The sequence below is a fragment of the Heptranchias perlo genome, chromosome 13, assembly GCF_035084215.1.
Source record: "Heptranchias perlo isolate sHepPer1 chromosome 13, sHepPer1.hap1, whole genome shotgun sequence".
NCBI lineage: Eukaryota > Metazoa > Chordata > Chondrichthyes > Hexanchiformes > Hexanchidae > Heptranchias > Heptranchias perlo.
Window position 1 is genome coordinate 66,452,467 of NC_090337.1, and position 17,303 is coordinate 66,469,769.

Consider the following 17,303-nt stretch of genomic DNA (forward strand, 5'->3'; position numbering starts at 1 on the left):
TGCCGGCTCTCTGCAAGGGCAATCCAGTTAGTCCCATTTCCCCTGCTCTTTCTCCGTAGCCCTGCAAATTTTTTCCCCTCAAGTATTTATCCAACTCCTTTTTGAAAGCCATGAATGAATCTGCTTCCACCACCCTTTCAGGCAGTGAATTCGACATCATAACTACTTGCTGCATAAAACCGTTTCTCCTCACCTTGTCTTTGGTTCTTTTGCCAATCACCTTTAAATCTGTGTCCTCTGGTTCTTGACCCTTTCGCCAATGGGAACAGTTTCTCTTCATTTCCTTTATCCAAATGCTTCTATCAAATCTCCTCTTGACCTCTGCTCCAGACTATCCACGTAATTGAAGTCCCTCATCCCTGGAACCATTCTAATAAATCTTTTCTGCACCCTCTCTAAGGCCTTCACATCCATCCGAAAGTGCGGTGCCCAGAATTGGACACAATACTCCAGCAGTGTTTTATAAAGGTTCAACATAACTTCCTTGCTTTTGTACTCTATGCCTCTATTTATGAAGCCCAGGATCCCGTATGCTTTTTTAAACTGCTTTCTCAACCTGTCCTGCCACCGTCAAAGATTTGTGCACATATACCCCCAGGTCTCTCTATTCCTGCACCCCCTTTAGAATTGTGCCATTTAGTTTATATTTCCTCTCCTCATTGTTCCTGCCAAAATGTATCACTTTGCACTTCTCTGCGTTAAATTTCATCTGCCACGTGTCCACCCATTCCACCAGCCTGTCTACGTCCTCTTGAAGTCTATTACTATCTTCCTCCCTGTTCACTACACTTCCAAGTTTTGTGTCATTTGCAAATTTTGAAATTGTGCCCTGTACACCCAAGTCCAAGTCAATAATATGAATCAAAAAAAGCAGTGCTCTTAGTACAGACCTCTGGAGAACACCACTGTATACCTTCCTCCAGTCAGAAAAACAACCGTTTACCCACCACTCTGTTTCCTGTCACTTAGCCAATTTCTTATTGTGGGTGCAATACAATGTTTCTAATGTTTCCATCCAGCTCTGGATTAGCTGGGTACCATCGCAATGCCTGGTATCTGAAGGGACACTGATCCCCCTGAAGCAGTTACTGACTTCTCTTGTGAACAGAAAACATCCACTTTAACTCTGTTTACATTTGATAGCCGAGTGACTGGAATGCAAAGAAAAGGGCAGAGACTCTTCTTCAAAATTGGAATAGGGCAGACAGGAGAGCACCTCTACAGGACTGAGTGATACCAAAAGTAACCCCAGTCCATCACCGGCATCTCCACATCATGATACCAAAAGGGAAGAGAACAACAGATTAAACAGGCACTTGGGTAATCCAGAATTGGCTGGAAAGAAATGACAATCACAAGGAAGAGGTGGCCTGCTTCAAGTATAGCTGGCAGAGAAGTGGCAGAGTCTGAAATAAGAGATAAAATGACAACTCTGAATGCTGGAAATCAGAAAACCAGAAATGCTGGAATGTAAATTTGACTAGTCAGTATCTGAAAGAGAAAAGACAGGTTCATGTTTTGGGTGGAAACCCTTGATCAGATCTAGTAGAAGCGCCCCTTTATAGGGCCGACCAGTGCAAAGAAGCTAGTTGGAGCCATGTTTGCACGAGCAAAGAGTACTCCTGGTGTCCGAGGCACCATTCCTCCTTCAACCAACACCACAACCAAATTAGCTGTGTATTCCTCGTGTTGGGATGTTGCAGTGTGCAGATTCCTGCATTTGCCGACCTAACAGTCACTACACTTTAAAGTAATTCTTTGTATGTAAAAAGCTTTGGGACATTTATTAAAAATGCAATATGGCAATAAGATGTGATAAATGCAAGTTTTAATCTTACTGCTCCTTTAAAGAAACAATTGGGGTTCTTCCATTGCAGTTGCCTCATCATCAAGCTCATTTATTCAGCCATGTCATTGAATTTAAAGCAAACAAAAAATTCTTGGATTTGTTTTTTCCCCTCCTCTCCTGAAAGCGGTGATTGATACTGGGATAAAGTTGTGTGGATGCCCTCTGGTACCTCACCCACATGGTCATTGTACATGTGTGAGGCTAGACAGTGCGCTTCAAAATGCTATTTGATTATGGGAGTCGCCACAGTCAAGCCTAATCCTATCTTCACTTGACACGCACACCAGTGGAGATCACTGGATAGGGATGGAGATTAGAATCGGGAACATTTCCCCCTTCCTATCTGAGATGTTAAAACCAGATGGAGTATCCGACCCCCCCCCCCCCCCCCCACCCCGTTAACTCAGCAAATACTGGGGAACGAGGCTGGGCCTTCCATATATTTCTAGCTTTAATCCCTGCTCAGCTGGATAGTTTTGGTACGGCAATAGAGGCCTCTCTCTCGCGCTCTCTCTGTCGCGCCCCCTCACCAGGTGGTTAGTGAATAGTTAAAGGTGAGTGTTGGGGGATTGGTGGACGTTCTCCCAAAGGCTGCAGCTATGCCATAGAAAATCCAGAGTGGACCATATTGATGCATTCTGGAACATTCTGCAAACTGCACATGCTCAGTGTGGTTGGTAATTCCCATCAACCATTCTTGGGAAATTATTCAGTTGATGGTAAGGTTGATGAGACTTGCTGAGGTCTTAAATTAAGAACTTCAATAAAAGAATTGTATGTGTAAATTTAGTCATGTTATTGTGCAATTTATAATTTTTAATTTGTTTTTAAATTTTAATTTGAACATTAGAAATCAGTTACTGAGGGGAAAATGTCAGACACAGTGGGATATAGTGCATACTTCCCAAGTAATGCGTCCTGTAGCATTTTCCCAATTGCATTGTTATAAAACAGCGTGTCCTCTGATTCACCATGAGCAACGCCACAGGAGATTTGCTGATACTTGGAATTGTATTACCTTTTGAATTGTGCTTAGTAACTATCACCAGTAAAAGAATATACATGCAGCAAAAATATCAAAAATATTCTCACTTGGCTCCTTATTTTTGTTTGTGAGTGTACACCACACACAGACAAACCCCATGGTGTTTTACTCCTCATCAGCCAGACAAAGAACTCCTTCAAATACCAGTGCTCTCATACACATGAGCTTATGATTACTTCTACAAATAATGGTTTGTAACAGTTCTGTACTTGATAACTAATGCGACAGTAACTGGTTTAACTGCTGCCAGATACTGCAAATTGTACACACATGTCCAGAAGTGTAACCGGAGAAGTGTTGTAAAATCTTTTATTGGTTGATTTTGTGAACGGATCCGATGATAGGAGCTGACTGCTTCCGTGAAAATCATTCTCTCATTTGCTTCCCAGAAGATGAGCTGATCTACCTTGACCCACACACAACGCAGCCTGCGGTGGAGCCACTTCAGGACTTCTCGATACCAGACGAGAGTTTCCACTGTCAGCACCCTCCCTGTAGAATGAGCATCTCTGACCTGGACCCTTCCATCGCAGTGGTATGTACATCAATTCAACACTGGCTGAACACACATTTACTTGGGTGTTTGGTAATCTGATTCAGGTGGCTAACGAGGTCTATAAGGATCTCTTGACGGTACTTTGGGTAGTAATGAGCTATAAGACTGGCAAAAAGCAATCCAGAGAGGATGTATGAATAATGAGCCAATGACAAGAGATACTCCTTGAACTTGTGTTGTATTGAACAAAACATAAGAAAACCTGAAATGAGAAAAAGCCATCAAGCCTCTGATCAAGGGTCCATTCCATCATGGGCGTCTTGCTCCCTCTCCCAACCACCATCCCCTGTTGAGCCCCTACTTTAAAGAACATTTAAATTTCAACACCTTTCTCCCCTGAAAGAAAATCAGACTGTGCTGTTAATATTCTAATGTTTCTCAATGGATATTGTTCCAGCACAGGAAGTACCCGGTGAAAAGCACTGTAGCTTTGGGGGACTGGGTGGTGCAATGGGTCAGCACATTGTCCTTTCACCTTTGGGACTTGGGTTTACACCTTTTAGACTAATAGGAGAACAATTGGTTGGTGAGTTGGATATAGGAACCTGGGGCAGGGGAGGAGGTTAAAAGTACAAATGATTGTGTTATATTCAATATTTATATAGAAATAAATTTGTTGATGTAATTTAACTTACAACACCAAGTTATAGTCCAACGATTTTTATTTGAAATCTACAAGCTTTCGGAGGCTTCCTCCTTCCTCAGGTAATTGTCAGGAGCTCCTTGAAGCCTACGCATTTATACATCATAGAACAATACATGGTGTTTACAGACTGCCCCTGCAACTGCCCGTTGTCAAGGCAATCACCGTGTTCAGAATTGTAAACAATTTTACAACACCAAGTTATAGTCCAACAATTTTATTTTTAATCCCACAAGCTTTCGGGGGCTTTCCCCTTCCTCAGGCGCTGTGGAACCCCCGAATACACATTCAACAAAAAAACAAACAGGAAAAAAAAGAGAGAGAGAGAGGCAGAAACATCCGGAAGGCAGAGAAAGCCAGCAAATGACCCATTATATTAAAAACAGATAGCTTTTGTTCGCTGGTGGGGTAACGTGTAGCGTGACATGAACCCAAGATCCCGGTTGAGGCCGTCCTCATGGGTGCGGAACTTGGCTATCAATTTCTGCTCGACGATTTTGCGTTGTCGTGTGTCTCGAAGGCCGCCTTGGAGAACACTTACCCGAAGATCGGTGGCCGAATGTCCCTGACTGCTGAAGTGTTCCCCGACTGGGAGGGAACCCTCCTGTCTGGCGATTGTTGCGCGGTGTCCAATGTACCATGCTCCGGGGCATCCTTTCCTGCAGCGTATGAGGTAGACAACGTTGGCCGAGTCACAGGAGTATGAACCATGCACCTGGTGGGTGGTGTCCTCTCGTGTGATGGTGGTATCTGTGTCGATGATCTGGCATGTCTTGCAGAGGTTACCGTGGCAGGGTTGTGTGGTGTCGTGGACGCTGTTCTCCTGAAAGCTGGGTAATTTGCTGCGAATGATAGTCTGTTTGAGGTTGGGTGGCTGTTTAAAGGCGAGTAGTGGAGGTGTGGGGATGGCCATAGCGAGGTGTTCGTCGTCATTGATGACATGTTGAAGGCTGCGGAGAACATGGCGTAGTTTCTCCGCTCCGGGGAAGTACTGGACGACGAAGGGTACTCTGTTGGCTGCGTCCCGTGTTTGTCTTCTGAGGAGGTCTATGCGATTTTTCGCTGTGGCCCGTCGGAACTGTCGATCGATGAGTCGAGCGTCATATCCCGTTCTTACCAGGGCGTCTTTCAGCGTCTGTAGGTGTCCATCCCGTTCCTCCTCGTCTGAGCAGACCCTGTGTATTCGCAGGGCCTGTCCATAGGGGATGGCCTCTTTGACGTGGTTAGGGTGGAAGCTGGAAAAGTGGAGCATCGTGAGGTTGTCCGTGGGCTTGCGGTAGAGTGAGGTGCTGAGGTGCCCGTCTTTGATGGAGATTCGTGTGTCCAAGAAAGAAACTGATTCTGAGGAGTAGTCCATGGTGAGCTTGATGGTGGGATGGAACTTAGGTAGGTGACACCTCTCTGTCTGAACACGGTGATTGCCTTGACAACGGGCAGTTGCAGGGGCAGTCTGTAAACACCATGTATTGTTCTATGATGTATAAATGCGTAGGCTTCAAGGAGCTCCTGACAATTACCTGAGGAAGGAGGAAGCCTCCGAAAGCTTGTAGATTTCAAATAAAAATCGTTGGACTATAACTTGGTGTTGTAAAATTGTTTACAATTGTCAACCCCAGTCCATCACCGGCATCTCCACATCATAATTTAACTTAGATTAAGGTTCCAGTTCGGACCTTTCTATATTTAATTTCTGAATAGCCTTCAAAAAACTAAGATGGGAAGGGTTGCTGTCCCAACAAACTCGATGAACAGGTGATGGACGATGTAAATTGTGGAAAGGTGCACAGGGATGGATCCAGAACAAGGAGTCTCATTGGGTCAGCATGAGGTCATTCCACAGTTGCTGCTGCCCTTTCTTCCATCAAGTCTCCATTGACTGTGTAACAGTGCCACATGGTCATCCACACACTGCTGCTTGGAGCAGACATGAATAACACCTTTGCAGATTTGTCCTGCAGGTTAGGATCGCTAATCCCCACCCCCCGTCCCCTGTCCCATAAATTCCTCCCTTCTAATATGAGGTACGACTGGGATTAGCCTCTCGCAGTATGTGAAGGATGATGACTGAAAAATTGCTTACCTTGTAGGGTGATCTTTTCTCTTCAAACAGGAAGCATAATCTACACCGCCTACCGCCCTCCATCCCACCCACCCACTATCCTCCCACCAGCCCACACGCTGCCTTCCCTCCCACCGACCCACCCGCCCGTCCACACTGCCTTCCCTCCCACCCACCCGCCCGCCCACACTGCCTTCCCTCCCACCCACCCACCTGCCCACACACTGCCTTCCCTCCCACCCGCCTGCCCACACACTGCCTTCCCTCCCTCCCTCTCACCCACCCACACACTGCCCTCCCACACACCCGCCTGTTCACACACTGCCCTAGCACCCACCCGCCTGCCCACCTGCTGCCCTAGCACTCACCCGCCTGCCCTAGCACTCACCCGCCTGCCCACACACTGCCCACACACTGCCCACCCGCTGCCCTAGCACTCACCCGCCTGCCCACACACTGCCCACCCGCTGCCCTAGCACTCACCCGCCTGCCCACACACTGCCCACACACTGCCCACACACTGCCCTCACACTGCCCTCACACTGCCCGCACACTGCCCGCACACTGCCCTCACACTGCCCGCACACTGCCCTCACACTGCCCTCACACTGCCCTCACACTGCCCTCACACTGCCCTCACACTGCCCGCACACTGCCCTCACACTGCCCTCACACTGCCCTCATACTGCCCGCACACTGCCCTCACACTGCCCGCACACTGCCCTCACACTGCCCACACACTGCCCACACACTGCCCACCCGCTGCCCTAGCACTCACCCGCCTGCCCACACACTGCCCACACACTGCCCACACACTGCCCACACACTGCCCACACACTGCCCACCCGCTGCCCTAGCACTCACCCGCCTGCCCACACACTGCCCACACACTGCCCGCACATTGCCCTCACACCGCCCACACACTGCCCTCACACCGCCCTCACACCGCCCTCACACCGCCCTCACACTGCCCGCCCGCACACTGCCCTCACACTGCCCTCACACTGCCCTCACACTGCCCTCACACTGCCCACACACTGCCCGCCCTCGCACTGCCCTCGCACTGCCCTCGCACTGCCCTCGCACTGCCCTCGCACTGCCCTCACACTGCCCACACAATGCCCACACAATGCCCACACAATGCCCACACAATGCCCTCACACTGCCCACACACTGCCCACACACTGCCCACACACTGCCCACACACTGCCCTAGCACCCACCCGCCTGCCCACACACTGCCCTCACACTGCCCTCACACTGCCCTCACACTGCCCTCACACTGCCCACACAATGCCCACACACTGCCCTCACACTGCCCACACACTGCCCTAGCACCCACCCGCCTGCCCTCACACTGCCCTCACACTGCCCTCACACTGCCCATACACTGCCCTCACAATGCCCTCACAATGCCCGCACACTGCCCGCACACTGCCCTAGCACCCACCCGCCTGCCCACACACTGCCCACACACTGCCCACACACTGCCCACACACTGCCCACACACTGCCCACACACTGCCCTCACACTGCCCACACAATGCCCTCACACTGCCCACACACTGCCCTAGCACCCACCCGCCTGCCCTCTCACTGCCCTCTCACTGCCCTCTCACTGCCCTCTCACTGCCCTCTCACTGCCCTCTCACTGCCCTCTCACTGCCCTCTCACTGCCCTCTCACTGCCCTCACACTGCCCTCACACTGCCCTCACACTGCCCTCACACTGCCCTCACACTGCCCACACACTGCCCTCACACTGCCCACACACTGCCCACACACTGCCCACACACTGCCCGCACACTGCCCTCACACTGCCCTCACACTGCCCACACACTGCCCTCACACTGCCCTCACACTGCCCGCCCTCACACTGCCCACACACTGCCCACACACTGCCCACACACTGCCCACACACTGCCCTCACACTGCCCTCACACTGCCCTCACACTGCCCACACACTGCCCTCACACTGCCCTCACACTGCCCACACACTGCCCTCACACTGCCCACACACTGCCCACACACTGCCCACACACTGCCCTCACACTGCCCTCACACTGCCCTCACACTGCCCTCACACTGCCCACACACTGCCCGCCCGCACACTGCCCACACACTTCCCTAGCACCCACCCGCTTGCCTAGCCACACGTCCTCCCATCCAGCTATCCAGTTGGACCAAGTGGCCTTGCAGTGGCTTCACATGTGTTTTTGTTAATTTTTGGCCATAGGCCCAAACAAACTGTCGATCTGTTGTATGTCGGAGTCTTTTATACAGCCCGGGATGGAATGGGAGCCCACTGAGCTGACATTGACTTACATCCCAAGGTCACGGCACCCCAATGGGTTTCCCTAGAGTACAATATCCAGTGTATGGAGGGTGCTTCCTGTTCACACAATCCATAATCTGTCACATGGAAGCCAGAGACGGGTGACGATCTGTGAATATATTTACTTCCAGCCGCTGTTTAGTGCTGTACGTTGACTGCTTTGTTTGATCTCCCGCAGGGCTTTTTCTGCAGCACAGAGGAGGATTTTAATGACTGGTGTAAAGGAATAAAAATGGTACGACTAATTATCTTAAAATGAATTGCAACCTTATGGCCAAACTTCTTTTCTTGGGGTGGTTCTGTAATCTGTTCACCTTCATCTCCTCCAATTAAAGCAGGCCACGTGATTGTGAATATGGAATAACACAGTACTCGTGGTCCAGTTATTTTTTTTTAGGGCAGTGCACTCTTAACACAGGAAGAGGCACAGTTACCTTGTGCCTCTGTTTTTTATAGTAAAACAACTTGTGGGGATTCTAATATCTGAGCACCTCAATTACACTGCAGTGATTTAAAAAGTGCAAACGCTGACTATCTGAATGAGAACCGTCAGCTGTGGCTCAGTGGTAGCACTCTCGCCTCTGAGGCAGAAGATCGTGCCGAGTTTGCCTACATAAAATCAGTGACTACACTTCAAAAAAAAAAAGTTGAATGTGAAGAACTTTTGAACATCCTGAGGATGTAAAGGGTTTTATATGAATGCAAATTATTTTACTTGGCCTTGCTCATGGTAAGTCAGGTGATCTTGTTTTGAGGGCGGACGTATTGTACCCTGTCATGCAGCATTTATTACTCTAATGAGGGAGAGCTGTGCTCCTTTAAGGCAACAAAGTCTAATTGTTAAGTAAACATCGCCTCTGGCCATTGAGTTTAGTTGTTGTTTGGTAAGGGAACATTGCAAAATTAATGTGCTTTATTGGTTTTAAACTGCAGCTGAGAAGTACACTATTAAAATTATTTTGCATTTTATGAAAAAAAAGTGGCATTTGCCTGTGCAGACGGAGCAGTTTTAATATTACTAGCAAATTTCCTGTGATAAATCAGAGGATGTGCTGTTTTATAAGGACAGGGTGATAATACCACATAAAACACTATTCTTCTGGTAAAGTGTTTCTTTCAGGCTACAAAGTCTAATTGCTGCATCAAGTATTTTGTGGTCCTCAAGAATTCCTTTGTTACTTTACAAATCAAATTCCATTTTTATTAAATGGTTTTCTGGAATTTTTGCACTTATTTTGGGAATTGAATTCCATGAATGTCCATTTTTCCCTGGAAGCCATAAACGAGTGATAAAAGAACATTCATCTCATGGTGATTTGCTGTATAGCATCCCACCCGTTGTCCTGTGTGGTTCATCACTAATTTTAATACATTCTGTTCAACCGGCCCCTCCCATGTATTGTATATTTGCTGCTGAGTAAGTGCTAAGCTCGGTCAGTTGCCAGTCTAACTTAGTTCTTCTCTCCCACTGCAGATTTCACAGGAGAAAGATGCCCTACCGATGTTTGAGCTGATGGACCACCAGACCTCTCGCTTCTCCGATCTCCACTGTCTTACTCCTGGTAACAATAAAATGTTCTAGTTGAATTTAAGTCCAGTGCTGTTATGTGATTAGCAGCTAGTGTTGCAGTATCTCTCCCTGAGAATATTAAACTAATCAGTGTTTGTCTTTTTTTCCAGACTTTACAGATTCCGAAAGATTGGAACGATTCTTTGATTCTGAAGATGAAGATTTTGAGATCCTCTCATTATAAAACGGGACCTTTTTTTTTGAGTTCAGCTTTTCGAGAGCAAAGTGTTTGGTGATTCTCACGCTGCCAATATTCTGAAGGAGTGGCAAATTGGCACAGGTTTCATGAATTCACATCATCGGCATCAGTGCACTGGGATCCTCAGATGGTGTTCACTGTTCTGGTCCCCACTGAGAGGCTATATCCCTCATCTGTGAGCCCGTCCAGATCATCCTCAAGACTATTTGATGACTAAATGCAAACCTGTCTCTGCTTTACCAACACATCATATTTACCATGTTCTTAAGCAACATTTTTTGTTGTGCTTTAGCAGCATATTTGGAGGACATCATTTGAAAGCTTCTGGGGTTTTATCCATCAGTTTGTTAGTCAGAAGTCCAGCAGCAACAGAACGTGTCCTGTTGGAGTTAAGGCAGCATCGAAAAATAAAAAGGAAACGTAGACAACAATGCAGATGGGTTGGGTTCTTTCCTCTGTCATGTCAACGAGAACCTGTGTTAAACCATCTCTCTCCAAACTGAATCGGATCAACCATTAGCCCAGGTTAAACCCGAGTTGGACAGCGAATTGTGGGTAAACCTGGGATTGTCAACGGGTCTGAGTATGATGGGAGTAAAGTGGTGTGATTGATCTCTTCCCCTGTAATTGGGGTGATTTATTTTCTCTTGAGAGTATGACCGACTGTCTTTGTTACTTTCAGCCTCATTGTTAGGATTGGAATGCAGTAACTTGACCAGTGTTTGGTGGGAAGGAAAGGTCACAGTGGTTGACCAGTATTTAGCAAGATGGAAAGGTCAAACTGTGGTTGACCAGTATTTAGCAAGATGGAAAGGTCACAGTAGTTGACCAGTATTTAGCAAGATGGAAAGGTCAAACTGTGGTTGACCAGTATTTAGCAAGATGGAAAGGTCACACTGCTTGACTAGTGTTTGGCGGGAAGGAAAGGTCACAGTGGTTGACCAGTATTTAGGAAGATGGAAAGGTCACACTTGTTGATCAGTGTTTGGCGAGATGGAAAGTTCACACTGTGGTTGACCAGTGTTTGACGAGATGGAAAGGTCAAACTGGTTGACCAGTGTTTGGCGAGATGGAAAGTTCATACTGTGGTTGACCAGTGTTTGGTGGGAAAGAAAGGTCACACTGGTTGACCAGTTTTTGGTGGGAAAGAAAGGTTATGCTGTGTTGTGGCATCAGGATGTTGTGTTCAATTTTGTTCTGTTTATGTGGGCGGGGGCAGGGTTGAGAGGGGGGCAGAGGGAGCAGCTCAGTGAGGTCATTACCACTGATCCTAGAATCAGTTTTAGATCTAATGTGTGTCTGATTTGATCCCAATTCATTTGGGGACCAAGTGACATAGATCAGTCCTTTGGAGCAGATTACTGAATTATAATCAGAAGCACGAGGCATAGGGCTATTGAGAATATGTGTCAGCCCTGTCTACTGGTTCCCAGTTTCACCATGGTTGCCTTTAACTTAGTGGGTCAAATGATGCTGCTAAACAGACGGGGGCAGTTTGATGTCTGTCTCACGTACTCCTTCTGGCTATATTTCAATAGGATCCTGCCAGTGCTTTGGGGGAGGGGAGCGGGAGCGGGAGCAGGAGCAGATGACTTAACTTCCAATGCACTCCATATTCATTCGAGGGGAGGCTGCCTGCTGCTGAATTAAATAGTAGACACAGTAAAGCACAATAGTAAATAGTGTTTATAGAAGCAGAGAAAAATAGGTCACCACTAAACCTAAGAAATATGTTAACCGCTTCATATAATTAACATATAATAAGAATTAATGTGAACTTTTTTAATTATATGAAGTATATTTGTTATTGGCATTATGATTATATCAGCTTATTGTTTTAATAACTCATCAATGTGCAAAAACGTTCAAGCAACTAAGTGTATATATTGGGATGGGATGAAGAGAGAGGTGAAGAATGTTAATACAACTTTAGGCACTAGATTCTTTGTCAGTCCTCCCCAAGTTACTGACCTCTGTTGAAGAGGGTCTGTTGCTGGCTCTCTACCATATTAATGGGGTACTATGGTTTGTGTCGGGATTGACTGTGACAACTGTCACCTGTATTAAACCAGTTAAGAGATTTGACTATGTTCTTAACTTCATTGAAAAGGAAGGTGAGTCTAGTGTGAAAGGGCTGATTCTGCCAGCACGCTGATAGTTAACTGTAAACCATGTTTAAATAGCAGCTATTTTAAAGAGGCTGATAAATAGACTGCTGAAATTATAATGTATCTGAATAAATTGTTTAAAATAATAGAATAATGCTTGAACAGATTGTATTTTGCTTTTGGCCTATGTGGGGAGACTGGATTCAGTGGTTTCATAACTTTATTTTTCTCACCTCCTTCCTCTGGACTAGTAGTTACAGTTCGGGCTCTCTTAACTTGTGTTCAAAGCACAAAGTTAGTTACTGTCAGAGTCCAGCATTCCCTATGAGCTGAAACTTGCAACCTTGTGTGTGTCACGGGTTTACCAATTGCTGTGGTACTTTGCACCAGAGACCACGTGGGCTGACCACCAACTCCGCAAGGCAGTGAGTAACCATACTGTACTGTTCAGGCTGAACTCACTGTTTAATTTATTTACCAGTGAGGTAATTATATCAGAACCTGAAGAGGTGATAACAGCAGCTTGCATTTATATAGCACCTTTAATGTAGTAAAACATCCCAAGGCGCATCGCAGGAGGGTTATCAAACAAAATCTGACACCGAGCCACATAAGGAGATACTAGGTCAGGTGACCAAAAGCTTGGAGCGTCTCAATGGAGGAGAGAGAGGCGGAGAGGTTTAGGGAGAGAATTCCACAGCTCAGGGCCTAGGCTGCCAATGCTGGAGCGAAGGAAATCAGGGATGCGCAAGAGGCAAGAAGTGGGGGGTTGTAGGTCTGGAGGAGGTTACAGAGATAGGGTGGGGCGAGGCCATGGAGGGTTTTGAAAACAAGAACGAGAATTTTAAAATCAAGGCGTTGCAGGACGGGGAGCCAATGTAGGTCAGCGAGCACAGGGGTGATGGATGAACGGGACTTGGTGCAAATTAAGATACGGGCAGCAGAGTTTTGGATGAGACGAAGTTTACTGAAGGTACGAGGTGGGAGGCCGGCCAGGAGAGTGTTGGAATAGTCGAGCCTGGAGGTAACAAAGGCATGCATGAGTGTTTCAGCAGCAGATAGGCTGAGACAGGGGTGGAAACAGGTGATAGTACAGAGGTGGAAGTAGGCGGTCTTGGTGATGGAGTGGATATGTGGTCGGAAGCTCAGCTCAGGGTTAAATAGGACGCCAAGGTTGCGAACAGTCTGGTTCAGATGGTGACCAGCGAGGGGGATGGAGTCAGCTAGGGAATGGAATTTGTGGCAAAGGCTTCGGTCTTCCCAAAACTTAATTGGAGGAAATTTCTGCTTATCCAATTGGATAAGCAGCGTGACGAATCGGAGGCAGTGGAGGGGTCAAGAGGAGTGGTGGTGAGGTAGAGCTGGATGTCGTCAGTGTACATGTGGAATCTGACAATGCGATTTCGGATGATGTCGCCGAGGGGCAGCATGTAGATGAGAAACAGGAGGGGCTAACGATAGATTTTTGGGGGACTCCAGAGGTAACGGAGCGGGAAGAGAAACCATTGCAGGGGATTCCCTGGCTACGACTGGATAGATAGGAATGGAACCAGGCGAGCGCGGTCCCACCCTGATGGACGACGGAGGTGTGGCATTGGAGGAGGACAGTGTGGTCAACCATGTCAAAGGCTGCAGACAGGTCAGGAAGGATGAGGAGGGATAGTTTACCACGCTCACAGTCACATAGGATGTCATTTGTGACTTTGTTAAGGGCCGTTTCAGTGCTGTGGCAGGGACAGAAACTGATTGGAGAGGTTCAAACATGGAATTGCAGGATAGATGGGCACGGATTTGAGCGGCGACAACATGTTCAAGGACTTTCGAGCAGAAATGGAGGTTGGAGATGGGGCGGTGGTTTGCAAGGACTGAGGGGGTCAAGGGTGGGTATTTTGCGGAGGTGGGTGATGACAGCAGTCTTGATGGGGAGGGGGACAGTACCTGAGGAGAGGGAACCATTAACAATATCAGCTAACATGGGGGCTAGGAAGGGAAGTTGGGTGGTCAGCAGTTTAGTGGGAATAGGGTCGAGAGAGCAGGAGGTGGGTCTCATGGTCAAGATGAGCTCAGAGAGGGCATGAGGAGAGATAGGAGAGAAACTAGAGAAAGGTGTGAGTTCAGGGCTAGAGGAACATTAGGGGATAGGAACAGGAGTAGGCCATTCAGCCCCTCGTGCCTGCTCCGCCATTTGATAAGATCATGGCTGATCTGTGATCTAACTCCAAATACCTGCCTTTGGCCCATATCCCTTAATACCTTTGGTTGCCAAAAAGCTATCTATCTCACATTTAAATTTAGCAATTGAGCTAGTATCAATTGCCGTTTGCGGAAGAGAGTTCCAAACTTCTACCACCCTTTGTGTGTAGAAATGTTTTCTAATCTCACTACTGAAAGGTCTGGCTCTAATTTTTAGACTGTGCCCCCTACTCCTAAAATCCCCAACCAGCGGAAATAGTTTCTCTCTATCCACCTTATCCATTCCCCTTAATATCTTCAATCAGATCACCCCTTAACCTTCTAAACTCTGGAGAATACAACCCCAATTTGTGTAATCTCACCTCGTAACTTAAGCCTTGAAGTCCGGGTATCGTTCTAGTAAACCTACGCTGCACTCCCTTCCGAAGGTGCGGTGCCCAGAACTGCTCACAGTACTCCAGGTGCGGTCTAACCAGGGTTTTGTATAGCTGCAGCATAACTTCTGCCCCCTTGTACTCCAGTCCTCCAGCTATAAAGGCCAGCATTCCATTAGCCTTCTTGATTATTTTCTGCACCTGTTCATGACACTTCAATGATCTATGTACCTGAACCCCTAAGTCCCTTTGGACATCCACTGTTTTTAACTTTTTACCATTTTGAAAGTACCCTGTTCTATCCTTTTTTGATCCAAAGTGGATGACCTCACATTTGTCTACATTGAATTCCATTTGCCACAGTTTTGCCCATTCACCTAATCTATAAATATCCCTTTGTAATTTTATGTTTTCATCTACACTGCTTACAATGCCACCAATCTTTTTGTCATCGGCAAACTTAGATATGAGACTTTCTATGCCTTCATCTAAGTCATTAATAAATATTGTGAATAATTGAGGCCCCAAGACAGATCCCTGCGGGACTCCATTAGTCACATCCTGCCAATGTGAATACTTACCCATTATCCCTACTCTCTGTCGCCTTTCGCTCAGCCAATTTCCTAACCAAGTCCGTACTTTTCCCTCGATTCCATGGGCTTCTAACTTAGCTAACAGTCTCTTATGTGGGACCTTATCAAATGCCTTCTGGAAGTCCATATAAATAACATCCATTGACATTCCCCTGTCCACTACTTTAGTCACCTCTTCAAAAAAATTCAATCAGGTTTGTCAGGCACGACCTACCTTTCACAAATCCATGCTGGCTCTCTCTGATTAACTGAAAATTCTCAAGGTGTTCAGTCACCCTATCCTTAATTATAGACTCCAGCATTTTCCCCACAACAGATGTTAGGCTAACTGGTCTATAATTCCCCGGTTTCCCTCTCTCTCCTTTCTTAAAAAGTGGAATGACGTGCAATTTTCCAATCTAGAGGGATAGTTCCTGAATCTAGAGAACTTTGAAAGATTATAGTTAGGGCATCTGCAATGTGCTCACCTACTTCCTTTAAAATCCTGGGATGGAAACCATCTGGTCCTGGGGATTTGTCACTCTTTAGTGCTGTTATTTTCTTCATTACTGTTGCTTTACTTACGTTAATTTTATCGAGTCCCTGTCCCCGATTCAATATTAGTTTTCTTGGGATTTCCGGCATGCTATCCTCTTTTTCTACTGTAAATACTGACGCAAAGTAATTGTTCAACATGTCCGCCATTTCCCCATTGTCAATGACAATATCCCCACTTTCAGTTTTTAAGAGGCCAACACTGCTCCTGACCACCCTCTTTTTCCGTTCAGTTCAAGACTAAATCTGCTCCTGTCCTTACACCATCAAATCAGCTCAGGCCCAGCTAACTGGAGATGTGTACCGCCTCACCGCACATTTAGAATGGACATTTCTACTGCATGGCTTCTTTTCAATTTATTTGCTGGCAAGGCTGGCATTTATTGTCCATTCCTAGTTGTCCTGCGAAGTTGATGGTGGGCCTTCTTCTTGAACCACTGGTAGCGATTTGATGCAACTGAGGGGCTCACTGGGCCACTTCAGAAGGTAGTTAAAAGCCAGTTTATTTCCAGATTTATTTCAAATTCTCAAACAGCCCTGGTGGGATTTGAACTCACGTTCTCTGGATTATTAATCCAGTGACATAACCACTGCACTACCCTTCCCAGTCACACTACTGTACCTAGCTTTGTGCTGTCTGTATAATGCAATCTGATCACACTCATCAGCAAGTCACTCATCCAAACTAACTGATAAACTGAAGCCCGAGTTCCTCCCGAGGAGGCCGTGTTTATCTGTCAATTGTCTGTTTTGATGCTTCGATTAGCGTTAGCTTATGGTCCAGTATCTGGACACAGCTGGTCTGTTCAGGTGCTCAGAGAGCTCCCTACATCACTGATAGGACACAACTGGCTCCAGCACTTAATCGGAGTGACATGTGCAATTTTCCAATCTAGAGGGACAGTTCCTGAATCTAGAGAACTTTGAAAGATTATAGTTAGGGCATCTGCAATGTGCTCACCTACTTCCTTTAAAACCCTGGGATGGAAACCATCTGGTCCTGGGGATTTGTCACTCTTTAGTGCTATTATTTTTTTCATTACTGTTGCTTTACTTATGTTAATTTTATCGAGTCCTTGTCCCCGATTCAAATTAGTTTTCTTGGGATTTCCGGCATGCTATCCTCTTTTTCTACTGTAAATACTGACGCAAAGTAATTATTCAACATGTCCACCATTTCCCCATTGTCAATGACAATATCCCCACTTTCAGTTTTTAAGGGGCCAACACTGCTCCTGACCACCCTCT

The 17,303-nt window shown here is 46.7% G+C and overlaps 1 protein-coding gene across 3 annotated transcripts in view; it reads left to right on the forward strand.

The window, feature by feature from the left end:
* The window catches only part of atg4b (autophagy related 4B, cysteine peptidase), an 87,889-nt gene extending 75,374 nt beyond the window's left edge, over positions 1-12,515 (forward strand). For 2 of the 3 annotated variants that reach the window (XM_067995634.1, XM_067995636.1), the window contains 4 exons: positions 3,284-3,429; positions 8,663-8,719; positions 9,959-10,046; positions 10,165-12,515. In XM_067995634.1, the coding sequence (XP_067851735.1) occupies positions 3,284-3,429; positions 8,663-8,719; positions 9,959-10,046; positions 10,165-10,238 (365 nt within the window). In that variant the 3' untranslated portion in view covers positions 10,239-12,515. The remainder of the gene's footprint in view (positions 1-3,283; positions 3,430-8,662; positions 8,720-9,958; positions 10,047-10,164) is intronic. The other variant, XM_067995635.1, reaches the window with a different exon arrangement.
* Positions 12,516-17,303: the final 4,788 nt, after the last annotated feature.